Source organism: Lates calcarifer, linkage group LG21 (assembly GCF_001640805.2).
Source record: "Lates calcarifer isolate ASB-BC8 linkage group LG21, TLL_Latcal_v3, whole genome shotgun sequence".
Taxonomy (NCBI): Eukaryota; Metazoa; Chordata; class Actinopteri; family Centropomidae; genus Lates; species Lates calcarifer.
The window spans coordinates 6,441,224-6,468,877 of NC_066853.1; the positions used below are offsets into that span (position 1 = coordinate 6,441,224).

Below are 27,654 nucleotides of genomic sequence, written 5' to 3' on the forward strand. Positions count from 1 at the left end.
TATAAATGATCAAGGGCTGAGTTTAAGATGAATAGGATTATTATTAGATATAATTGTGATTCAGTTAATTGGTTAATCTTGCATATACAATACACAAAGTTTGTTTACTAAAACACACAAACGCAGTCAACATGTTGATCACACACTCCTAGCTAACTACCTAAGTACACTAACATGGCACATTGTATAGAGTTTGTAAGGAAACAAACGAGGTAAAGTGTTGAAATAACAGATTTCTGAAAGTGACACTGGAGCTTTTAATATCACTCCTTACTGGTTATGTGTCTTTTCTTAAGCCTCTTATGTTCTTAGGTTGTGATAACACAAGTGAAGCTTGTCCAAGTATTTGCTCTGAAAACGAACACAAGGTCAAAGCCTTACAGTAAGTGTAAAAGGTACTAGGTTAAATCAGCACATCACAAATCAAGAATATGGCAATGCAGTGGTTCTCTCTCCACATTCTTAAATTAAAATCTTGATCTTTCAAATCTACCGCTTGTGATTGATCAATTGTTTATTTTTTATTAGGGAACAGGGCAAAATCTTTATATCTTTATAAATCTTATTTTATAGCTACATGTTGCCATAAATTACTTAAACTTTAGACACACAACTTTTCAACCTTAAAGAGAATCCATAAAAACTTACCAACAATTCTTTTGTAAAAATAGGTATAATTTTTTCAAATGGCTATTGACTCATTTGAATTGAAATTCCTTTCCATTTATGGTTTCCTTGCTGTGACAATATGGCAGAAACATGTCAAACAAGCCTCTGCACCATGTGGGTTTTACCTCTGCACCCTGTGAGTCAATTGAAAAGACTTCAAAAAAGCCCTAATTGATGCCATATCCACAGGCTTTATCTACAGGTAGGCTTGTGAACTGCATGTACCTTTGGACTAAAAAATGCCCCCTGACAGTCTAGGTCTGGCAAAAACAGTTAGATTGACATTTCAGATTGTTTACACCATAGAGCTTAGTGGACCTTATTCACACAGCAGTCATTTCAAACAGCTGGGGTCAGAAGGTACTGAGAAGATTGTATACTTTATATATCAAACTCCTGTTCTGTGTTAATACATTAGAAAACTTTTTTTTTTTCGACCAGTATTCAGTTTATGGTGGTGCGATTAGTAATGCAAGATGTGTACTTATTTACATAGTCAGTAGAGAAGCATCTTAGCCTTACATCACTTTTTCTCCATTCATGTCTCATGGTGTGAACATTCCATGCTCCTACGTGGATCTTTGGTCCTCAAGGGTGTCAGAGACACACAAGCTTCCCCACCACAACAGGGTAACCAGCAGTGGTAACTATAACTAAAATTATGATATATTCTTTTCATTGCAGGTGTTGGTTGTGAATCATGGAGAGGAGAAAAAGGTGGAAATGACTGAAGAGGGGCTGAAAAGAGAGGCTGAGAGGGGAACTCCCACTTCTCTTCTTAGCGGAGAATACGATGAGGAGGAGTCTGCAAGATCTTTCCAGGAGGCTCTCAGACAGTGGAGAGGAGAGAGGAGCGATGGAGCAGGAGAACCCACGAGGGAGGAAACAATGTGGATACCTGTCCGACCAGGTGATCTGCACAAACATACCTGGTGCAGGCACACAGACATACACATACACATACACATACACATAATGCTATGTGAAGGCATGGGCTTATGTCATAACCAGGTAACAATTAGCCAAATTACCTACCCCTGAAGCCCCATCTGAGTTCAACTTCTCCTCCTTCAACTCTAGCCTTCTCTGTCTCTTTACAGGGGATAGGTGTGCCATCTAATGTAATACAATACAAGAGCCTTGCAACAAATAATTCCCTTGTTAACCTTATAATATTTTGATTTGTATTGAGGCTATGGCAGTTTCAGCTAAAAATCTTTTGGTTGGCTGGGGTGGGTGATCTGTTGCAGGGAGCTAGAACTGGATTGCATTAGATTTCACAACTTTTCATAATATGACCACACCCTGTATCTTGTGATTCACCATATTCTCCCTCTCTTATTACGCATGTGGTATTACATTCTCAGATACCAAATCCATAGTATGTTGTAGATGGTCCAAGTGGTACCAGTTCTGACACTCTATCAAATGAATATAGAGGACTAAAACTTAGACAAAATGTATATATTCTACTTGAGTAAATCTTTTTATATTTTTTCCACATTTGCCCATTACATCCTTCTCTTCTTAGCTCTTCCTCTCTCTCCTCCTTCCATCCCATTTTCACCTACTCCTCAGCTTTCCTGCTCCCCCCTCCCTGTCTGTGCTCTGATCTGTTAAGGCCTTATAGAAAGTGCTTACCACTGCAGTAGGAGGGTAATCCATGGCTGTTGCATATTGAGATAATGAGAGGAGTGTTAGGGGTGGCCCTACTCTACACCACAGCGCTAATCGCCTCAGCTGTGTATATGTATCTGTACAAGCTCCACTGCGTCAGGCCATTTTTATGCCTTTTCACACATACTGTGTTTCTACATTTGTGCATATGCAACCGTGTTTGTGTGTCCAGGTTTATGTCGGTGTGTATTATTAGCACTATTATTCTAGGTTCTGCGTGTATGTGTCTAGGTGTTTGTGCTTTTTATTAGGCCTCCTATTTTCTCTGCTTTACTGCTTGGACAGACTCTGCTCCTCTCTCCGTTGGCTCTTCTCTGCAAATTGCTGCTAGCCCCTCCAGCCCTAATTATTTCTGTCAGGCCAAAGGCACCCAGGCCCAATTTAAAGCTGCCACCATGGACTGCCAAAGTGTCTGGAGTACAATCATAACATTTCTCTTTCTTACTTCTATCTTTCCCTTTCTCTCATTCACTCACTATGTTCCTTTTGTATTGTGTACATCTTTTTCTTATTCTCAGGGGGCTCTCTCCTGTCTGTTTGTGTTTTGGCACTCTTGGCATAATGACAAGGTGTTTTCTCACTTCTTGAGGGGAGGTGTTTTGAGGAGGGTGTTGAGAAGCTGGCGGATGATGTTATCCTACTCGCCTTTCTACCTTTGTCCAACTGTTTCTTTCCTTTTGGCTATGTTTTCTTCTTCTTATCTTAACTTTATTTTTGTGTGATCTCCCCCTTCCAAATATTTCTCCAGTATCAGTGTCAGCTACAGCGACCCAGGCTGACCTACCTCCAGACAGAGAAGCTGAGGGACGAACAAGTGGAGGGGGACAAGGGAGGGTACATATCAGGGTGGAGTTCACGGAAAACAGTCTTACCTACATGGACAGATTGCTTCTCAAGAAGCACCGCAGGTACAAAGACAGTGCATGGACCACACATACATATTCTAAAGCATGTAGAGGCTTCTTTCCTGGTGTTCATGCAATAAATCCCATGAGAATTTCCCTCTTCACTATGCCTGACACCAAATCTTTTTTGTTCAAAAGTGACTATTGTGTACTGTTTGTCGTGGATTTTACAACAGCTTAATATGACACAACCAATCAAAACTAAGAACTATGACTGTTCCCTCCATAATGACTAATTTACATGGTGATTGTTCTAATTTTACTTTGATGGTGTAAGTTCGACGTTTGCCATTGTGTAAGAACTGTTTGTGCACTGACACCTTGTCTCCAAGTTTTTGAGTAGCCTTTTCTTCGACGAATAAATTGCAAATTTTTTATTTTTGAACTTGAAACACAAAAGTTAGTTGTGCTAATGGACTTTCTATCAACTTGATCAAAATGTCATGAATAACTCCTCAGTGCCTCCGTGTCATACCATTACCTTGATTTTTTCCTGTTTCTTTTTGAGTGCCAACTGATTTTTCTAAGCAGTTGCAAATGGGATGGTTTCCAAATACGGTATTCTAGTGTAGACATCTTTTTGTTGATGGATTTATGCAGCACACAAAATCATCCAGGAATTAGTACAAAACTGGAGAATTTTAGTGCCAAACATGGTTTCATTGTTGAAAAGTTGAAGAGTGAATTTTCCTACGTAAACTGTGAATAGGGAGTAATACTGTATTTGTCACTAATATTAACAACTAAAATGTCACATATATACTATGCAGTTGTGAAATTGTTAGCATATATAATATGTTGAACATATTTAGTGCAGTAACATGAGGCTTATAATTCTCAGGCTATCTTAGCCATTGTACTTCTTTTTAGAAAAAATTCTGTATGTTTTTTCTACATTTGTAGAAAAGTGTTGAGACATTGCAACGCTATGCCATTTGTCAGTTTTTTTTACAATCATGTCCTCAAGTGCCCATGAACATCTGACAGTAATTGATGCTTTGACATGACAACTTGTTGAGATCACTACTTGTACCACTGGGAACACTCAGTTTGGAAACATGAATACACCTATATGTGCTCACAAGGTTTTCACATCACACACACCGTCTATTGCCACCACACTCTACTCTCCTGCCTCTCTGTAGTCAGTCTACATAACCCACCAGTGTACAAAGCAGTTTCTCAGCACTTATTGTGCAGTAGACTGCCTGAGGGCCTGGCTTCAGCAGGTCCCATTATTACAGCCCTTTATTTAAGCGGCTCCTTTTGGGCTGAGTAGCCCACTGGAGAGCAGGCCAGAGGAGAGGAGAGCAGAGTGCAGTTTTGGGCCCGCTCACTGCCTGAGCTGGAATGCTCTAAGTCCCCAGCTGTAGCAGCCTTTAACTGTGGAATAGACCAGAGAGCCAATCTAGAGTGCAATAAGCCTGCAGCGGTGATGGTGGCAGAGCTTAATGGAGAGACAGAGAGACCGGCTGGCTAGCAGAAAGAGAGAGTGAGAGGTTGAATTTTAACAAGCTTCTATAATAATGGGAAAGAGAGTGAAGGGAGGAGGGAGTGTGGAGGAGGAAGGAGCTTTAAAGAATTTGCTAAAAGTGCCTGGCTATATTAGAGTCGTAAACTCTACCACCAAGTTAGATTTGTGGGTGGCCTGCAGGTTACAGAAAGCAAGCTTGTGACCAGGAGGGCATCAGTCTGGTTTCCTGAGCTGGCTGGTCAGTGTGGGTGGGGTAAGTGAATGCTCACCCTTCCATCAACTGCCAGAGTCAAAGTATCTGTGATCGAGGCACTGAACCCTGAAATAAAAGTCTGAGCAGACATAGAACTGAGATCTGAGATGGCCCCCACTAGCATCTGTAAGACCTGATCTGACTGCACCTGATCTGTACTGCCAACTTTAAAACCCAAATCTGGCCCAGTGTGAAGCTATATTTGAGTTATCTCTTATCTAAGGAAAAAGTGCTTCAAAGTATAGGCCGTCTACAAGGCATATATTCTTACTTTAGACACACAGAAAGGCCTTATCAAAGTAAAAAATAGCTGCCATATTAGGCGGACACACAATAAGGCACAGTGGTCTGCCTGCAAAAAAGACAAATAGCTTATAATGGCCATAGAGCCATTATTGGCTTATTATACACTACTAAAATGGTGTGATAATGTTTGCTCCATGGCTTTGACAGAAAAGGGCAAATAAGGGCAGAGTCATTATGTTATTAGTCAAAAAGAGAAAAGTCTCTATTTTTTAAGCATCCAGAGGCGATGTTTTGATTGAGCATACAGTACATAGATTCCAGGATGCCTCTAAAAAACCCTGTTAACAAAAATGACTTGATTGAGCTAACCTCTGTCCACATGGCAAATATTAGCAAGAAGGACTCATCTCTGTCAAAATTTGTCTCTAAATTGCATTTAGGTAGTTATTTTGTATCTCACTTTTTACTTTTTAGAGAGATTTGTAAATAATTTGCCACTGTATTGATTACTTTAGGAAAACTCTCCTCTAGCTGTTCTTTACAGGGTGCAGAGTAGTCTGGTACAGATTCAGAATCCTTCCTCAAGGACCCTTTTTTACACAGAAGGTTCTTAAAACAGATGATGAAGGTCTCTTTATCCTCTGCTCCATCTTGTACCTTTTCATAAATATAAATAATTCAATATCATGTATAATATCCATTCTGTATTTGGATGAGTTCAAATATATCTCCAAAGGGAGGTAAAAATATATGACCAGAGGAGACCAAAAGATGAACATGGTTCTTTTTACTGTGCTCTGGCAAAAGCCTAAATGCAAACAGCCTAAGGCTAGTGAGCCTACTGCATGTAAAGTGCTGTATGTAAGGAAAAAAGCGATGAATGGATGGAGCTAAGGGATAAGAAAGGCGATGTGAGGGACAGGATTAGATATAACTCCCTGAGTTTATTAAATAGAGAAAATATAAACATTGCCAGATTCCAAGATATGGACAAAGTAAAAGGAAAGGATATAAACTACAAGTAACTTCCCAGTCACTCCTTATGGGGACTTGGGAGTTGCTTTTAAAGTCTCTCTCACTGGCCTTGCACTCTGGCAAGATTAGACTGGGAGGAAGGGAATAGAGGTAAGATGGGGAGGGGTGGGAGTAAGGCAGTGTGAAGGACACAGGTGTAAGCAAAACCAGGAAGCATGCATTTATGCATGTATTGATCAATCTGTACATCCATCCATTCAGCCATTCAGGCTTCAGGATAAAAGAGTATGAGATAGTAAAAGAAAGCCAGCATATAACTGAAAATAAGAAATAAGACAGTTGTTACTGTTCTTCTGCTTGGGGTCTGGTCTAGTCTATGGATTTATGTTTGACTTTTATTTTATTTAGTATTTATTTATTGATTTATACATAATTTTGTTGTTTTGTTTTGTTTTCAGAAGACCAGTTGAAACTTATGATAATTCCTGGGCCTTCGGTCCAGATTTAAAATCACTCCCTACAAACACTGAGGACACTCCAAGCAGCCTAACAGGTAATACACCTGCATGCACACAGCCACATACTGTAGGCACGTCTGGATGTCCATGCACATAGGATGTTGACATACTGCTTTGACAGTTGTGTGTTCTTGCTGTAGCCTCCACCATTCTGACACAAGTACCCAAAGAGGCCCTCAGACCAAACAAGTAAGGATAGAGTAGTTTGACAGATGACCTGCATGTGCACACATAGATGCATATACACACACATGCGTATACAAACACACAATAGCTAAAGTAAAAAAACCTTTCCCTCTCAGCAGGTCTGACGTATCAGTGCCTGCCCATCCATCCGTGGCGGTGTGATGGGTAATCACTGGCTGTGATTGTGTGGGCAGAGGGCTGTTAGAGGCAGCTCATGCCTGACAGGTTGCACTCTGCCTGGCTAAGGAATGGGGCAGGGGAGAGGGGAATAGGGGTGGGCCTGTAGTCTGGAGCTCAGGGCGTGGAGCTCATCAGTCAGGGGAGTGTCCTGGCTGTCTGGCCCCCAGCCGAGGCTGTCAGGAGATGGGTAGACCAGGGTTATCTCTCCCCTTCCAAACCTCTGGACCCTGGGGCTGTCAACTGCCTCTCTTCACATCAATCTAGATTCATTCCAATCCCGACCTCGTTAGGATCTGCAAGTCCTTGCTTACTCCCTTCCCCATAGCTGTCTGTCTCAAATAGTTGTTTCTTTCATAATCTTTGAGGTCAAGATGGTTCTCTGTGCTCCCCGAAGAAATGTTTAATATGTGGCAAGGCAACCACCCAAATTTGATGCAATAAAATGGAGTTTTGACTGATATGCTTATAACTGGAGTAACTGGAGTATCTTTGTGGTTTAAAGGACTAAGATGCATATTATAAATTAACAATAACTCTTGTAGCTCTCCACTGTGCCTGATCTAATAAATCAGTGATGCCTTAACAACAGTCTGCGAACTTACACTATACCACCTGAAACAGGAGTCTCTTATGTATTGCAACTTTTATAGATAGGCAGCTTTGCACTTTTATCACCTCTTGCTCTTTTTTTCTCTCTCTCTCTAGCATCTTTAATAATACCTGCAATTCAACCATGGGTTACACTTTTATAAATTCCATTCTAGACATACAAGTCACTCTCTCTTTCCTCTCCAATTCTGGTTGATTCTTCAAACAAACTTTTAGCTACCAGTATGACCTGGAACAAGAAGAAGATTTGTTTTGAGGAAGGACTTCTTTACACAACGATGAACTTGAGGTGAAATCCTTGTTTGTTGGTAGACACACAAAAACACAGATATGAATTCAAGAATAACCTCTGGACACTTTATAATGGTGAGAAAGCTATTAGGGGAACAGGCTGTTTTGGTCAGATCTTGGTGAAGGCTGAAGGCTAAAAGTTGAGTGAGAGTCACTTACCTCAGAGAATTAGACAATTTGTTGTAAATGGTTCTACTGTTATATTTAATGGAAAATGCACTACCCCTCTGGGACCTTGCCAGAGAAGGGTCTCTCAGCCTTCTCTATCCCATGACCCAGTTTTTTGTTGCAAAATTCTCATTAACTCAACATTAACCCAACATTAACCCCCCACCCATGAGACGCTGAGTATGACACACTTTAGTGTTTGTGTTTTGCACTTAGGCATGTGAGGATGTCTGCTAATATATAAAGTAAAGATGTTGGAAATGTAGAGCTGCTCAGCATCTGATAAACTATTCCTTCCACCTGCTCCAAACTTTTCTAATGCATGCCAATTACAACAGGTTGCAGAGTTTTCCTCTCCTGCCTTTGAATATGAAAGGGTGGTCTATGTGTGTGCCCATGAATAATAAAAGCAGTTTTCTGGCATCATGTTGGAAGCTCTCCGTTGTTTTAAATTCTCATTTTCCTGAGCTGTCAGACCCATGTGGTGATGTGATAGGAGGAGTGTTGGGAAGAGGGGGAGAGAGAGAGAGAGAGAGAGAGAGAGAGAGAGAGAGAGAGAGAGAGAGAGGGAGGGAGGGAGAGAGATAGGGAGGTGTCACAGACACTTGCAGTGATAAAGCAATAGAGACACAGACTGGAAGAAATTATAATTCAAGGAAAAGAAAAGGAGATTTCAACACACAGTGTGTTGTTATTGTTACCTCCAGGAAGAAATTATGACATATTGTATATGATACTCTGAATATTCAATATGTGTTCATGTGCCTGTCAAGGTAAGACTATGTAGTCCCACATATGAATGGCTGCATAAATAATCATATGAGCTGAAATCAATAATCAATATATAATAAAGTGAAAGAAAACACATTTTGCCAAAAGTGACAATGCAGTGCCTCGATGAAAGTTGAGGTAACTGCACTTGAGGCTTGGAGATGGATGTATGAGATGAGAAATACATAAAAAATGAATGATACAGACAGATTTGATTTAATTTCCCTTTAATTTATCATCTATCGGAACTATGGCCGTCATTCTTCATTTAAGTTTGTACTGGGTCAAATTCAGTGCTTCCAAACATAGCAAAAGTTTAGTAGACAAGTTGTTTAGATGCTGACAGTTGAAAGTCAACCTAAAGGTCAAGCAGAACACTGAGGGGTCATTGGCATGGCCTGTGATTGATTCACTGGTCAGTATACATGTTTAATGATAAATGCTCCTGTCAATGCAAACGTTAAATGATAAATGCCTTACACAATTGGGATGTCCTCAGCTAACTGTGATTTCATCATTAAAGAACAAATTAAACTATTTAACTATACAAAATAAAATTATTCACTGTAGCTTTAAAGATAACAAAATAATAAATATCCTGAGTAACACACACTGCAACACACAAATGACTCTTTCCCTGCCTTGATTTATGTGTGTGTGTGTTTATAGCTCAGGAGGAGGATTTTCGTCGCTACTGTGCATCATTGTTTGCTGTCCCTGTCAGCGGGGGCAGGTCTGAGGCTCAGATTACTACACCTGAACCGTGCCTAGTCATAGAAGTCCTGGATGAGGTGAGAATGATTGAAGCATTTTATTTTAACAGAAATGTTTTACCTACATGAGTGCACATAGTGAATCTAGACAGGGCAACCTGGGGGAGTAGACACACATAAACTTACACCTGTGCACAAGGCCTCACCATCAACGGCATAATATCTTACTACCTCATTCACATATATAACAGCATTGATCTCTTTTATTTTCTACAGACAGTCAGAGACATAAATGGAATCTTTGTTGCTGAACAGAGGACAAACAACAGCAGAAAGTAAGCCTCAATTAAAAAAAAAGTATCTACTGTGACCTCACCAGATACCCATTACAGTAACAATGGCCTATGTGAAAATCAGTCATATCTGTCTCAGAAGGCAGAACAAAGCTGTATATCCACAGACAAAGGAATTGTACAGAAAATTCTGAAAACTGTTGTTAAACAAGATTGACAGTATCTCCAATTATTATCAGTCAAATCTTGTTCAACAATCTTTCAGTGTGTAGTCAAGAGAATAAAACAAGAGTAACAATCTATATCTCTGAGAAATAGATGTGTTTGAACTGTATATAACAGTGCATGTTCAAGGTGTGCTTGTCCTGTAGCAAAAGAATATTAAGAGTAATTGAAGAGGGTCTCACCCAGTACATGTGATGCAATCATATGTCAGTGTTATACAGCGTGTATTGGCATGTGTTATAAAGATATAAAAAGCTACGTTTTGTGATCTCCATTTGGACATTCCAGTGATGATTAAGACCAGACAGCTTGATTTTACAGCATTTATCTATTAGGAAGGAAATTTGTAATTGAAATCATGCTGCTCATTAATTTTCAGCACCTGCGTAGAAGTTTAATAGATGGAAATCATAAGGTGACCTAAATAGGATAGTAGAGGAGTCATTTCTGAACATTTCCAAGCAGTAGGTAAACAATCAGCTGAACAGCAGGTGTCCACTTGTTTGCATTAGCTTTGTGTTCCTTTTTGAGACAAGGAAGAAGAAGATAATTATTGTCATATTTAGTCGCCTCCTATTATTTGATGCATCGTGGCTTGACAAAATGGAAAAAGCAGTGTTGTAGACCATGGATTAACAATAAGTCAGTATTTATAAGTACAATCTGTTAAAGCTTTTATAATGTTGCTAATATTTTAAAGTATGATAATGACAAGTGCCAGGAAAGTTATGTATAGCTATTAACAGGTGGACACGGACTCATTCACAAAGTTCCCTATTCCACACAGGGTCCCCTTGTCTCAGAACAACAGCAACAGAAGAACACCGGTGCCCCAAACAGCTTTAACCAGTGGTGGGTCTTCAAGAGTCAGCCGCTCTTCTCCCAGTCCTAAACAATTATTTGGACAGTCCGGAGCACCAGCACAACCTAAAACAGCTCAGAAGCTCCATTCATCTAAGCTTCAAACTTCACAAGCAGGACACTCAATGAAACGTAAGCTGTGCTTTTTTATTTTTTTTTTAAATAAAGATAAGTTAAAGGGAAATGCTTTGTGCAGAGTTTTCATACTGAAAGTCTAGAAGTCACACAAATGGGAAATGAGTTTTAATTAAAACTCTCAAAAGATGCTCAGTATCTTTGTTTCATCCCAAACAAATTTTATGACACTAGGAACACATCAAATCATAATTTAATTATCTATTGAAATTATTTTTTATATGTATATTCCTCAATCTGACATGTGGCAATGCAATCTCTGCACAGTCATATCAAAATTCATAGCACAACAGTCAGGACTCTGCACTTGAGGAGCGATGGATAAAAGTGATATAGTTGTTAAATGGAGTGAGAGCAAGGGGATGCACTGCAGAATTAGCAAAACTCAAAATAATGTAACTGGTGCATGTTACATAATAGATTGCTGAAAGAGAACTTTAAAGAAGCCAAAAATTAAAATAAAGTAATTGACTCTGGCTGTATAATATATCCATTTTACTGTAAGCTAGACTATTTTATGAAATGATCTCTAAGCACCATTGGTGGTGTATGATGATACTATGACTTTAGTGAATGTGGCCTCATATTTGTTATGGATATCCCAATTAACAAGGGTGATTTGATCACACACATTGAATATGGGCCACACTGAAAAATTGGATGTTAATGGTAAATCAGTACTGAGTGCTTACAGCTTGTAGTGTCGCCTTTGTCAAGGACAAACCTAATATTCCCTGGTAAATAACTCCTGAGTGTACCTGTGTGTGTATGCTCATGTTTTTTGTTTACATGAAAAAAATTATGTGACCACATGCCTGCAAAAGCAAGTAATATCCTTAATATTGTTTGTTTTGTCTTCTGTACAGCATTACCCTCTAAAAGTATTTCATCAGTATGCCCCACTGCTGAGACTCCAAGGACTTCACAGACATCAATCAAGACACCAACCTCAAAGTCACAAAAGCCCCATTTGTCCCCCACTGTCCACAAATCAAAAGGTGATCATGTGTCACCACAAGTTTTGTCCTCATTACCACATTGTCAAGCTGAGATCCTTAAATTCTCATGCTCCCGTCCTGATGTGTCAGCTTCGGCTAATACCATATCACCAGTCCCAAAAGAGCACCTCTCCCCTTCTCCATCCATACCCGTCCCGCTTAGATCTACGTTCACAGTCTCACCGACAAGCTCCACTGAGTCAACCTTACTGCCCAAAGTTTACCATTCAACCCCATTACTAAAAGGCTCAGACTCACCTCTGTTGCCAGAACAACCCCGATCTTTCAAGTTAATCCCAGAACCAATCTCACCACTGAAGCTTTCTCAATCACCACCAAGCAATCTGGAGTCCCCAAAGCAATCCCAACATTCCTTGTGTGATGCAGAGTCTCTCCTATTAGATAATCAACTCCAGCTGTCTCAGTCTTCCAGGCCAAACCTGCAACCAAAATCCCTGGGACCAAGTGTGTCACAAACAAATCCTGTGCCATTCAGGGCACCGGTAAAAACCCTATCAAGTTCTCTATTTAACAAGTTCTATTCTGATGCATATTCTGGATATAATTCAACTCCAACATGTGAGGATTCTTCAGTTTTTATGTCCTCTACCTCCATCTCTGGTGACCACAAATCAGCTCTGTTTCATCAGGATACACCGTGTATCCCATCACTTTCATCACATCTCTTAAATGTCACTCAGAATAATCTTTTAGCTGTGAAAATGGCAAAGGAAGAGGAGCTACCAATTGGTAGGTGAATTCTGTGTGTGTGTGTGTGTGTGTGTGTGTGTGTGTGTTGGTGTTGCACTTTCTAACTGTATGATTCTCCACTACTCTGTGATGGTGGTGTTGTTTGGACTTAAACTACAGATCTCAAAATGTGTATCTAATTGTGGGCAGTGACTACAACTGGAACATCATGTGCCACACCTAATCCCATCAAGAGTATACAACAAAGCTCCTCACTATTTACATAGATAACAACACATGCAATCAGAAATCAGTCCTCCTACATTCATATCCATGCCAATGATACAGTTCTGTGCTCAGTCGACCCCTCTTGAGATTCTGTTCTCTCCATGAAAGACTCCTCATTATTCAAAAAGCATTTGCCAATTTACACCTCATATAATTAACAACTCTAACTGAGACCATGTGATCTGGAAAGAACATTTCCACCGCTACATAGCGTTTTATAAATATCTCTCATGCCATAGATCTTGAAATTGTCAAGGTAGGGTTCTGGTATAATTTCACCCCCTAGCAAGGTGGAAAAAGGGAGGCAATGTGACTGTGAAAGTCTCTAAAGAGGCATACATTAGTTTCTAAGTAGCCAGTTGAAAAGGGTTAAGAGTTATCCACAATTTTAAGCCAGTGATGTTTTTAAGCAAATTTGAAGGCAAATAACATGTATTTACTCTACTGCATATACACATTTGTGTAAATATACTTACTTTCCATTGCATTATTACTACTTGTACATACAATATGTGTCCATCATTATGGCAGTATCTCATACATTGATTTGATCCATTTTGCATTTTGAGGTTGCATAATTTTAATGAGATTCAGAGCTCAAACAATAATAACTAAAAGAAAAAAAAGAATATATTTATGGATAAGGAAACAGTAAAGAGATTCCTGATAGAAGAACATTGTCATGCTTCATTTTGCCTGAACACAGTTCTCAATAGCCCAGCAGTTTATATGAATAAAATGCTTGTGGTTCTCAGCAGTAATGGCTTCCTTTTATTCCACTGGGCTGTCAAAGGCAATTTAGATCCAACCATAAAAAGTCTTCTTTATTTTTTATTTTTTTAATATCGATTAGGGTTTTAAGTAAATACCTGACATAATGCTACAACAGGCAGGACGGTAATTACGCTGTAAAGAATGGCCCTGAATTACCTTCCCGTACAGCACTCACAGGCACGCACACACACACACACACACACTTCTCTAGGATTCACTGATGCAAATACACACAAATCATTGTCATACATGCAAGTGTGCACACACATATACAAACATATAATGTTAGTATAGTATTAATGCTTCTTAAGAATTAAAAATGGTGCTAAATTCTGAGCTTTAAATAGAGGAACTTGTTTCTTTGAAGTGTGATAACAGTTCAAAATGGCCTATTCCTGCCCAGCTTTTTGTCGTCTTACTTTTTGGTCTCTCAGTCCAACACTTCCTGACTTCACACCTCTACCTCTTTTCATCCGTCATCTCTGTGCTTTCCTTCCTCCTTTGCATCCCTCTCTCCCTTCCCTTCCTACAGCTCTTTGACCAGTCTGACATTGAACCTCTGTTTTATCAGCTTATTAGAGCCTGCTGCGTCTGTGGCAATGTCAAGGACACTTACATCACTTTTTGGATGTTGTCCTTGGATGTTAGAGATGAAAATGTTGCTTCAGTGGTTCAAAGCATGAAAAATCAAGGACAGTTACTTACAATTCACCTTCAAAGTTGAGATGTTGTTTGAGCCATATAAATACAATGTTTTTTTAGATTACAGTCAAGTGTGTTGGAAAAAAAGTCTTGAAAAAAATTCCACATTTTATCTATTAAAAATATCTGTCTGTATTTTTCATGAAGACAGTGGAGATGAAATGTCCAGTGATAGTCTGGGTCCGGCTCTGCACGAGGAAGGCTCTTCAGATGAGGAAGCACGGATGCATGGACATTTTGCGAGGGGGAGAACCAGAGAAGAAGAGCAAGGGAATTCTGCCATATCTCATCTACGAGATTCCTTTGTTCCTACAGATGCAGAGGGAGAGAGAGATCTGTGGACCGATGAGCCAGAACAACTGTCAGAAACATCCATGGTAACATGTTTTTATATTCCCACATACTTTTTGGTTCTTTGAGAGGGAACTTTGGGTTAGAGAGCTGTAATAGCACTATTTTTGGGAAGCACAGGTTTTAGTAAAGGAATATTATGCATTTACAGGGCTCCGCTGTAAGTATGTTTTTAAGAGGTTGTCAAGCTGTCAATCAGCCAGTAATATACAGCAAAAGATTTCACCTGAAACCAGTGTGGTGAACATTAGCCTACTAAATTTGATTCCTAATTTGGCTCATTTGCTACCAATGTGATCGCCTTCAAAAGCAAGTGGTTGGTAAATTTTTAGAAAGCATGAAAGTATCTAGTATCTATCAAGTCAAGACATTTATCACACACAGCCACCCAACTGATACGGAGGTACACATCACTAATACAACAAAATTTATAGTCGCACAAGTTTTGGTTGCATAAAAATGTAATGTCTTGTATAATTATATAAGTTCTTCAGCAATAACTTGGCTTGTTAAGTTATAATTGATATTATTATAGTAGTGAAAAACATTTAATTGCCAGTAAGTGAATAAATGAATTAAAAATCAGTGATAGTTATATGCCAATATGCTAAAATTTGTCTTTGTAATATCTCAAGGCTGGGTAATAAAAGGAATAAATGGGCAAGTTTTAGAAGTTTTAAAGAACCACATCATTACACTAGGCATAATCACTTCATAGAATGAGAAGACTTCAGCGACATACAGTTAGAGTTTCTTATCGCAGCTGACCCAATCTATTAGATAACATTTGTATCACACTAATTACTTTGCATTATTCATATATAGCTCAGAGACACCTAAGGCTGTAGTGTTAAAGGTGCACACCATTGAGAGAAGAAAAGAGAAACAGAGTGGATTAAAAAGACACCGCTTGAGTGGTCCCAAATGACCTATCAGCCATTTAATGGTATGAATCCTTTATACTGTGACAGGAATGAAAAAAATTGGGGGGGTGGGTTTGAGCTTTATTAAAAAGCTGGAGTAAAATGAGCTTCATGATTGTTAAGATGGTGGTTATCTGTGGCCTCTGGACTTAAATCAAACTGGTCCTAAAATGATTAGATAGTAATTTTTCCAGCTGTCTCTCTCTCTCTCTCTCTCTTGCTCCCTCTCTGGACGCAATATCCTATCCTCTCTTTTCTTAAATTTTCACTCTCTCACTTTCTTTTCCTCCATCTTCTTGTCTCTGTCCATTTTCTTCCCCCTTTTCTTCTTCCCTTCCTCCTTTTTGTTTTACCTTTACTCTGTAGTTCAGGCAGGTAGTCAACTGTTGCATCCTTTTTGGTCTGCACAAAGACAACTCCAATTTCTTCCTGCTACACAGTATCATTGTGTTTGGTCCCTTGCCATTTCATTGTTATGCCTCTCTTCTTTCTGTTGCCCTGTCTTCCTCTTGTCATTCTCCATCCTTGCTCCTTCCCTGCCTCTTAGCAGCACTATTCCCACATGCCCTCGTTCCTATTTTCTCCCGGCCCATCTGCAGTGCCTGCAATGCTACAGCTAGCATGCTAATGCATCAGATCTAATCTTAACCAAACAGTGCTTCCTCATTTTACCCCCATCTCACAGGAGGACGCTTGTGTGGGAAGAACAGCAAGCCCACCACACCATTGTGAGATGCTCTCACCAGCTCCAGGGGTTAATTAAAAATCAATTCATCAAGTGGAAACAAAGGAAACAGGGAGAGAAGGAAAATAATATCCAATGAAAGACATCAGCTTATTAATATGCATTTACACAGTTGAAAATGAAAAAAAAAAAAAAATACAAGTTTTGACACACTTACCTGTCTTAATACAAGTTAAATTGATACTGAATTTCAGTTTGTCCTTTGAACTGATTTTGTTAGGATAGAAATTGATCTCAAGCTGAGACCAAAGTATTAATTCCTTATTCCCCTGTACTCACTTCACTCTATTTCCATGTCCCTCTGCTCTCTTTACCCCCAATACACCTTCCATCCCTCCATCCCATCCCCTCCATAATTTATTTCTTTTTTCCATTTCTCCCTTCTCGCATCCTCACACGATCTGTCTTTCTGCCTCACTCCTTCCACTTATTCCCTTTTATACTACTTACACCCTTCTTCCTTCCATCCCTCCATCTCCTACGTCTCTCCATCTGTTTCCATTTCCCTTCAGGTGATGCACAGCCAGAGTGCTGGGTTTGGATCAGAGCAGTTCTGTGATCTCGATGGGTTTTCCCCTCTGGGTCTGGATTTGAATTCTGGTCACTTTGACACACCAGAACACACACACTGTGGCCCACTGCACACATGCCAAACTTCGCCACATGACTCAGACCCAACAGGTAGGTTAAAGACAGGAAGTGCTTTAATGTGTATATATGTGTGGGAATTTTTATGCTTTATGCTTTATTTTTTTAATGTTTTTTTTAAACTGGCTCATTTTAAAACTGGCTCATGTTTTCCTATAAACTACATCAGAAAGTGCTGTAGCTGTTTTTGTGCTTCAAGAGATTAGATTGTGAAGATTACCTCTGTGTCCAACTTTTGCCTGGAGATACTTTCCAATTTGCAAGCGTTATTCATATCACAAAGGCCTCATAATAGGATTTAGAACAAATATGTAAAAACGTAGAGCTTACAAGAGAGATGAAAATGAGTTTTAAACCCAGAGGAGCATTGGCTGCTTGGTGGAAAACGAGAGATGGGGGACAACACCGATAATTTACTACTGGTGGGTCCGAGGGGAGCTTTCCTGAGATGCCTTTTTTATTTTGTGTGTGTGTGTGTGTGTGTGTGTGTCTTTGTCTGCACATGCGTCTAAGGCTGTGTGCTTCTTTTTTTCTCAATATTTGAACTTTTATTTAGTGCCTTAATTTTCTTAAACTGGAGGTGAACACAGGCACACATTCAGACCTGAACAGACCCCATCCAAAAACTTGTGAATATCCTCATTTTATCTCACACACACACACACACACACACACACTTGGAACACAGCCTGTTGTTGTTTCTTTTTCAGCTTAAAAGTGAAGATCGTAATGCCTGTGTCCTTCAAATGGCACACAGAGTTTACTTTGACTTTACTTTGGAGAGGATTGTTGAAGGCATATGTTGTTAATGCAGTGCCATATTTCTGCCTCTGAATACCTATTGTACAGAAAATGCTGCAAAATATAGTGTACAATATAGACAAAGCCCAGTTCAGTACAACTTTGTGGAAAGTTTTTTGTATTGTAGTTATTCATTTTTGTTATATTTTACTTTATATATTTTTTATCATTACCTATCTCTACCCCTAGCTTATAAAAGACTGCATAACATTTATTCCCATCGCCAAGTTTCACCTTAAACTACACCAGTCAAATACTGCTGTAACAAGATAGTATTTAAATCTTCTGGCATTAACTGTGTCTGGTAGACCATGATGTAGCCACCAAGTGTCCCCAAAGTATATCATGAATTTCCTATTTGTGACCAAAGCATGGACATTCAAGATTATTTTTTAACACTAACGATTTGTAAATTGGCCACGTCTGCACAGTGCTCTGACTGTCCAACAAGGCTGATGGAAGTCTAGCCTGCACCTCCCCGTTGAGTTAAAGTAATAATATCTGGACCGAATCAGATGCTGTAATTTATCCAGCCACATGGTGCTCATTACACTTTGTACTCTTGTCCAAGGCTTTTTAATTACATGCATTTCAAACAAAGGTTAGGGTTTCTAATTCATACTTTGTTTGCTTAAGTAAATTGCTTCCGCCTGAAGTGATCCCATCAACCTTTTCCTTCATCAGGTCTTAAAGCCCAGCTTTGCTCTGTTTCGTTGTCAAGCCTGTGTTAAATGAATGAGGTTGACAGTGAGAGACTCTCACAAGGGCACCACTACTGTCCTTGTGCCATGCAGCCAGCCGCTCGTCAAACCCCGCACTGTCTCTGCCACCATCGTTAAAGCTCCAAAGTTAATGAGAGAGAAAGGTTAGAGAGGAGGAATATCACCTTGACAACACTCCACATTCATTTATGTCCCTCCATCCCTCCATCTGTCTCCTCTATTTTCCTCTTTTTTCCAGGCAGGGCTGAGGTCCAACAGGTTTTATATGTCTCCTGCTCTACCTTTGCACCTCTCTCTCCTTTTCGCTCTTACTCCCTGTCACCCGGTCAGTCAGAAAATGAGGTTGTTAGTGTGCAGTTTCTGTCTCGTGTGCATCCAGTCAAAGAGAGAGAAAAAAAGACAGAGAGAGAGAAAGACAGGAGACAGACAGACAAACCTCCATAGAGAGAGAGAGAAAAGATTCTGGCAGCTGTATGTAAGATGTGCTGAAAAGCAGACAAATAAATGACGAAACAGGCAGGAAGACAGGTAGATGAAAAGACAGCCACCCTGAAAGATAAAAGACAAGAGGAACAAAAGACAGAGCGACAGACTGACAGAATTCCAGTGGTATCTTTGTGTGCATTTTTAAATAATTCTCATTTTCGAAAACAGCTTCAACCCACTTAGTTTCCTTTTTGTAAGTTTAGAAGCTGGCTGTCTGACTCCTCTCCTCCTTTCCTCTTTTCATTTGCAGCTGATTTAGACTAGTTAGTAGATTTTCCATCCAGTCAATATTATTAATTGATTTGCTAACCGCTGGAGAAAAAGAAGAAAACAGCAGTAATTGCACTGCAGTTGTCAGGACTGGCTGAACAGGCTTGTTTAGCAATATTGGCTTGGTACAGATGCTGGTCCTGGATGGACAAATAAATTACTGTACCAAATATAATTGACTAAATTCACTTAAATTCATTTAAATATTTATGAGCATTAATAGATTCCATGTAAACTGGGAACCTCCTCACAGCCATGGTTTCTTTTCCATTGTTCCTATATGGAATGGGTGTGCTTTCTAAATCCTCTTTGATTTGAAAATGTCCAACTTTTGCAACTCTGAATTGTCAACTTCAAAAAGAGACTGACTGACAGCAATGTACACAGTTAGGGTGAAATCATTTGATGATTACCACCATTTGTAACCATGAACTAGTTTTACTTTAAAAAAAAATCTTAACAACCATTAATATGAATGACCACATTCTATAATTCACATAGCAACTTTATATAATGTGTAGCACTGATGCACTGTCATAGCCAAAAAGTTATTCCACGTGTTGGATCTATACAAAATCACACACTGTTGGAGTTGGATTGCAAAGCGAATGCATTGCTATTTCCATTTGATAGCTATACGTCCAACTGATAGCAGCATGACGTTGCATGATCTGTATCTTCGGATTTAATTTTATCTTGTATCCAGATATTCAAAATATTTTTTAGGCCATGGAAAAGGAAATAAAAGAATATGAAAGTGGATAGAGCGATGGGATGCTTTTAAAACAGGGCCAGTTATGGGAGGAAACGTTGATGGGATATAAAACTTCATGCTTCTAGGCATGAATGTATGGCTTTTGAGAGTTTTTTCTTTTCAATCTCACTTGATGTGCACCCCCCCCACCCCCCACCCCTTATTTATCACTCTTTTAGGGTCAGAGTCTCAAGGACCAAGCAGCAGCCTTAGTCCTGACACTGAGAAACACCTGGTCTTCAGACTGATGAAGGACAACCACTTGCAGCCAAGTGGAATTCAAATTCGCTCAACCACACCCACCAGGAGAGGAGAAATATCAGCAAATGAACTAGGAACATCTGGTAAGCATACGTGTGTGTGTGTGTGTGCTCACATGTATGCTTGTGTGTATTTTGTCTGTGTGTCTCTGAACACCATCAGGCACACTGAGCTCTGCCTCTTACTTATGTACTCTCATACATGCAGAACTCCATTCCATACACAAGTAATACACCTCATTTCTGCATATGTCTACACTTTCTTGGCACAAAGTATCCAGGTTTCTTAAAGAGATTATACTGTATCACTCTCAAACACAAACAGGCATACACGTCATATGCGTGCATACTTTACTCACACGTGCAGGATTGGGAGTTGGTCCAGGAATATGTTCTCTCATCACTTCCCTCACTCTCAGAAACGCTGCAGTAATCTGTTTATGCTGATATACACATATGCATTCGCACACCTGAGAGACAAGACAAGATGATCAGTTTTATTCAGTGATATATCTAATACCCCCCACTGCTAATAAATTCTCTATAAACTGTAAACAACTGTTATAGACTAGCAGTTATGACTAGCCATTTAGCCCCACCGTTTGTTTTCATTAATCTTTTTTTCTTGCGACATCATCAAACTTTTACCCATTTTAAGGAATTCTTTATCCTTTTATTCCTCCCCTTTGTTCATTTGTAGTTTTACTTCTGAAGCAGTTTGAGCAAAAGTTTGAGGCATTGATGTTGACATTGTGCTGACTTGACTTAAGGTGTAGTTCAGTTACTTACACTTAAAGGATAAGCCTTATTTCCCCATGTTTTTGGGTGTAAATGATTGATAGGGACAACATTCTTTGGAACTGGTGCAGTATTGAGCAAGAATGATGTACACGGGCAACTGTGAACAGCTGCCACTGACATGGTTGGATTATTATTATAAGTGTCTGACAACAGTATGGACAGGACAATTTTAGAGTAAAGTCCTTTTTGTTTAACCAGAGACATTGCTATATATTGCTACCAGACTCCGCTGACATAAACAGTGATTTTACTTTGCAGAACATGGGAGTTGCTGATATACCGCTGCCTTTGTTGTTTGTTGTGTGATTTCCAGTGGTGGAAGAAGTATTCAGATCCTTTACATAAGTAAAAGTACCACACACTCAGAGCCAGTGGCAACAACAGGAACTTTAGTGGGCTTAGTTTGACGTGGACTATCACGCAGCTGTGTGTGGTGTCCTGGTATACCATTCTTGCTCAATATTACACCTTAAGTCAAACACTGTGAAAACAGATGCACACTTGTAAAACCACTCAAATGCTTTCAACATGTTTAATTATAGTATCAGAAGGACACTTGAGTGCTCAACATGTTTTCAGTATTTTTAATTCCACAAGGGAACCTAAGCACAGACGTTTCGGCAAGTTGTGTGCCTCATTGTGTCTTCTAGTCACTGTGCCGCTCCAGTGTGCTGTCAGACAGCACACTGAAGAAGGCTTCTCACCAAAACATCTGTGCTTTGACTCCCTTGTGCCATTAATGAATGTCTTGAAATAGCTGTTTGCTCCTGAGCATCTTTGTGAGTGAGGAACTCCTTTTCAAGTTCAACAACATTTGGTTTACTGTTTTATTTTTATTATTATTTTTTTTTTACTTCATTAAGCATGCATGTTGCATAGATTAGTTAAACCTGACATTCTAATTTGTCACATGCATATGTTACTGATTGCATCTTAATATGACTTGAAGATATGAATATACACATACAGTGCTTGCATATGAAGAAAGATTGAAATCTGACCTTCCCAGGGAACTCTTGATGTAGATCAGATTTCAATCTTTCTTTCATTTTGCACTGATACACATTAAATCTAGTACAGAACTCTTGTCAATCACTGAAATCTAGATATATGTTGTATCTGCTCCGAAATGGAAGTAAGTGAGTTCACGTGTTAGCAACGCTGTACTGCATGCATCATTTCTCATGCTGCTTAGTTTGACAGTGCAGGTGGTTGTGAAGCATTAAGTGGAGGTTCTGTGCCAGTTGAAAGACAGAGCCAGGGACTGAGAGAGGAAGGATGGAGGGAGGGGTAAGGAGACAATGGAAGATTGAAAAAGAATGAAAGACTTAACACTGGAGCTGAAACTGGTTAGACAGCACGAGGAATCAGTGTGTGGCACACGCTCACATACACAGCCACACCATCATAGCCTCTCAATGGGGGCCTCAATGTAATTTACAGTGAGCAGGTGGGGATGGATGTTCAATCTGATTCAATTTGATGTGGCTCACAGTAGAGTGGGATGAGACACCACCCATTCCACTAACTGTTGTGATCGTCTCTGTCTCTCACCTTCTTTCCCTGAATCCTGAGCTGCATAGCCCCTCCCCTTCTCCCTCTTACTTCCTCCTGTCTACATCTTCTCTCATCTGTTTGTTGCACTCACACTTTCTGTAGCTGTTTTCATAAGATACACTCCACTGTGTGTCCTCATATCCATTGTTACATCCATCCATCTGTCCTTTTGCTCACTGATACATTTATCCACCCATTTCATTACATGTCTCTCGCTCTTTCATTTTTATTCAGGGTCGAACTGGTTTGGCAAGTCTACACCAACTCTGTCTCACCCTCCAAGGACAATTCCAAGTCCCTCCCTCTCCCTCTCTCATTCCCCATCTCCTCCCCTGTCTGCCTGCCTGTCTCATCCCACTTTGGGTGCAGAATTGGATCCAGGGTTTTTTTTGTTGTCCCGGGCAGCCCAAGAAATCATGGAGATCTGTAGTGTGGACCAGACCGGCTGTGAGGACCCTGACCTGGACACCGACACCACTGCACACACACTCAACAGTCTCGAGCAAGAGCTAAGGCTCTTGGCCAAGGGTACAGACACACACAAACAGCACATACATAAGTCATGTATTCACACACACCATCATGGTATGGCCACCTATGATCAACATTTTACTTTGCTTATCATTTTGATAACTAAACAAGGATGTAGTGATATTAATCCACAGTAGTGTTTTTATGAATTATGGTGATGTTTTAAAATAAGGTCATAAGCATTAGCCCCCTTTCATGTCTACCTCAGAAACAGGGATGCAGGCTTCAGTATTTGGTATGGCAAACAGTGGAGGTCAAGCTCAGCATGGGAATCAACATTTGACTCGGTGAGTAGCATGCACATACACTAAACCCACTTCCACCTAATAACTGTGGTTGCTCAAGGAACACAGTATACATAACCTCATCCTCAAGGCTAAACTAAAGTCTATATGTCATTGTTACTGTACCTGGAAATGTTACTATATTGCATTTGGCCCATTTTGCACTCCCTGCAGCTGAGGTAGCTCTTAAAATTTCCATTCCAGTTTGATATCCTGAATGGCAAATGCACTTTTTTCCCCCGTGATAATCTGAATGTAGCCTTGTGACTTCCTGTTTTCATACTCTTCTCTGTGTCTTTCCATTATGATAGGCATGTAATCCATTGCTTTCTCGCCCCGTACACTTCCCTACACTCCTCTATCATTCCAATGGTCACGATGGGGGGTAATCCCTCTTTTTTTCTGCTCCGTCAGTCCCTCTCTCTCTTAGATATGTGGAGTGTGTAATGGATCGTTAGCCAGCAGAACGACTTCAGCTTTGACAGCATGTTGGGTATTGGGCCTTAATGTGCTGTTTAATGTGTGTATGTGTGTGAGACACAGAGAGAGAGTGTGTCAATGTATTTTTTCTCATATATTAGAAATTGAGTGTGTGGGTCTGTGCGTTGTTGATGTTTTGTGTGTGTGCATGTGTGCATGTAGCGGGTATAATCTGTGCTAGAGGCCTTGTGCTGAGCAGAGCACTGTGAATATCACATTGAGATGTGTAATAACCGGATTAACACATACTACACAGAGGACTCCCAAAACAGCTCCTTACATCCTTCAAACACACACACACACACACACACACACACACACACACACACACACACACACACACACACACACACACATACTTGATATACACATATGCACTTAGTCGGACCAGTTTGGCATACCTGGGCAGAAATCATCTTTTGTTTTTGAATAGCTAATAGTTACAGCTTCATCTTTGTCATTACTATCACTTTTCCTCACATCATGAAGTTTTTGGTCATTGTGACAATATTCAATAGTCTAACTTGTATGGACAATCAACTCTGCCTTTCTAAATGAAGTTCGTACAATAAACACTACAAAAGTTTTACTCAAAAACTATTCCCTTTATATAAGTTCACTATATCATCCTTATAGGACACTTCAGTTTTATTCTCCTCACAGCCACCAGGAACTCACAGAGGTACAATAATTATTTTAGAATGTATCTGTTCTTTTAGACTATGTTGAGTAGTGGCTGTAGAGTCAATGTATGATAATGGAGTTCTACTGTACAGAGGTCTCTAGTGCCCATCATATAGAATAACACTCTAATTAGAAAAACTGAGGTGAGTTTATAATTCACTCCTGTATAGAACCTATAACATAAACATTTATTTTAGTGAATATGATAGCAATAGTACATGCACACTCTAAACCCCCATCCCCATCGGCACTGAAGTGAATGTTGTGGCACAGAACTTCACCTGCAGTATGTGTACAACCATTGATGTGTGTGTCTGCTGTGACCTAGCCTATGTTTACTTCATATCCAGGCAACTATTCATCATCTATCTTCGGTCTGAGTCAACTGCTTCCAGCTGCCTGGGTGTGCTTAAGCGTCGCCTCAGTCTATTGGCTGTCTTTGAGCTAACCTTCAGTCAGTGCATACTTGCACAGCAGTATCACATTAATATTTGGGAGCTAAATTTGATTTTCTCATGTTCAGTTTACACAGCACAGGATTTAAGATAAGAAGCTTTAAATTGGTTATTAAAAAAAAAACTAATCTAAGATTGTCCAATATTGGCTTAGTGACTGAGGTATATTTACACATTAGTCTGTTTACTGGCTTGATATCATAATATTCAGAATGTAATTTAAATGTATGTATATTGTGACATTTAGCACTGGACTCAAACCTCAGCTGAACTGTATTTAAAAGTGCAAGTTTTAAATATTTTCAAAAAATATGAAAAACATGCACTGTAATTGGTCCTTTATGACTATTTTGACTGACTTGCTATGAAATCTGAATGTCAGCCTCTGCTCTCCTATTAGTTGTTACACTCACATAACAACACAGTTTGAAGCCTGGTGGGGGTGTGTTAGCAGGTACAAAATCTGCATGAATTTGACATCTTGTTTATAATAGCTGTAGCTTACAAAACAAACAGTGGGTATGCTTACTTACAGAGCAAGTGAAATAGACGTTAAAAGGCACAGGTCAGAAAAGCAAAGCAAACAAAACTGTAGTGTTCCTTCAAAACAGATACTGATTATTGACATAGTGAGATACCAAAGCTTTAACTGACATAACATGAAAAGTTATACAAAAGTCTTTATAATACAACCTGGACCACTGCATCTGTTGGAGGAACACTGCAGGCTTAGTTGACACCAATAGAGCAACTCCTCCTCTGACACCAGTGTCAGATCAGGTGGGCGGTGTGGACATTGACATTGATAGGCCCGCTGTCTTTATAAAATCCCAAGTTAATTTGGCCTCGTCACAACTGAATACAGAGTGGGAGAGGCTTCTTCTGAATGTCTCCATAAACAAGTGTCCAGGCCCCACTGATGCAGTTAATTGTAACCTCCTCTGGAAGTGTTAAGAAAAATCCTATAGACTTAGACTTAGACAGACTTTATTGTCTAAGTCTATGTCTAAGTCTGTAGGATTTAGGATTAGTTAGTTAGTTATAAGATTAGTTAGTTACTTCTTTTGTCAGCAAAATTTCACCCAAGAATCTAACAACTTTGAATTGTGAGTTAAATCAGTTCTGGATTCAGTTTTAATAAAATGCTGTCAAACCCCCAACCCTGGTGATGATCAATGCAGATGACACACAAACTGCACTTTCAGCTTTTGCTGTGTCTGATACATGTCACAGATGTTTCTGGAGAAAAATCTATGATGTCTGCATCTGAAAGCAGTTAGAAAAAAGGTTTAGTACATTTCTCCTTTAATCATTGTGATGACTGGTGTTTGAGTGCCGTGTATGTAGGATGTTCTTCCTTTGATTGGTGCATTTGGTCTTGCAGGGACAGAGTCAGCGAGGAACAAAAGGAAGAGGAGGAGGCTGTACAGAGGGACCGGCAGAGTGTCCTCTTACTACCCTGAGATATTCTCACACTCACGCACACACCCACATGTATCGCTGCTTGTTAAATAAGCCAAAGTCAGAAGAACTACACACAAATATACATATTTATGAGTGAGTAAAGCAATCAAAAACACAAAACAGGTGTAATTTAAATTGTGTTCGCACAGTGTAAAGGCTGATGCAGATGCCCTTTAATCTCAAAGACTAAATCTGCATGGAGCTCTTGTTGGGCAAATAGATGAAAATGTAATGCTTTGAAAAACATCGCTTGAAACTGATTAAACTCTGTTTTGATTTGAGTCTCTCTTTTTGCATGTGTCCATGTTTTCTGTGTGCTACATTTCCATTCCTCTTACATATGAAAAGACGCTGTGAGTACATGTCTATGGATGGATTAGTCGAAGGTATAAAACAAACAGCGACAAAGGTGAACGATGAAGACAGATGGGGAGGTGACTTTGGTTTAATTCTTAGCATGAGTCCTCCTGGATCCCTTTGATTGTGTGTATCTAAGCGATGTGTTTGTGTATGTATGGTGTGCTGTCTGAGACGTGCATTAAGAGACAGACTTTGAGGGACAGTTGGCTGCGGTGCCAGTTTTACCTAAAGGGGTTAGGGAGAACATTTTTCTCTGTTGTCATCAGTTTGTTTCTTAATAAGGTTAGGGTGGCACTGGATCAGGTCAGACTGTCTATACACACACACACATACACACACTGAGGAGGCTCCTGCAGGTGATAAATTATGTTTGTAAGGGAGGGAATAAGGAACTGTGCCAAGGCCCGCTGCTGCCATTTCTCTGTATGTGTGTGCAGGAGTGGGGGAAAGATAAACACCAGGCACTGGAACTGGTTT

At 39.8% G+C, this 27,654-nt stretch overlaps 1 protein-coding gene across 1 annotated transcript in view; it reads left to right on the forward strand.

Annotated features, from left to right (window-relative positions):
- Nucleotides 1–27,099, forward strand: part of zbbx (zinc finger, B-box domain containing) — a 50,021-nt gene extending 22,922 nt beyond the window's left edge. Inside the window, exons 9-21 of the mRNA XM_018681164.1 lie at nucleotides 1,354–1,579; nucleotides 3,095–3,254; nucleotides 6,658–6,752; nucleotides 9,592–9,713; nucleotides 9,912–9,970; nucleotides 10,941–11,146; nucleotides 12,016–12,897; nucleotides 14,749–14,978; nucleotides 17,133–17,301; nucleotides 20,481–20,645; nucleotides 23,154–23,447; nucleotides 23,659–23,737; nucleotides 26,738–27,099. Coding sequence (XP_018536680.1) covers nucleotides 1,354–1,579; nucleotides 3,095–3,254; nucleotides 6,658–6,752; nucleotides 9,592–9,713; nucleotides 9,912–9,970; nucleotides 10,941–11,146; nucleotides 12,016–12,897; nucleotides 14,749–14,978; nucleotides 17,133–17,301; nucleotides 20,481–20,645; nucleotides 23,154–23,447; nucleotides 23,659–23,737; nucleotides 26,738–26,816 — 2,766 coding nt within the window. The 3' untranslated portion in view covers nucleotides 26,817–27,099. The remainder of the gene's footprint in view (nucleotides 1–1,353; nucleotides 1,580–3,094; nucleotides 3,255–6,657; nucleotides 6,753–9,591; nucleotides 9,714–9,911; nucleotides 9,971–10,940; nucleotides 11,147–12,015; nucleotides 12,898–14,748; nucleotides 14,979–17,132; nucleotides 17,302–20,480; nucleotides 20,646–23,153; nucleotides 23,448–23,658; nucleotides 23,738–26,737) is intronic.
- Nucleotides 27,100–27,654: the final 555 nt, after the last annotated feature.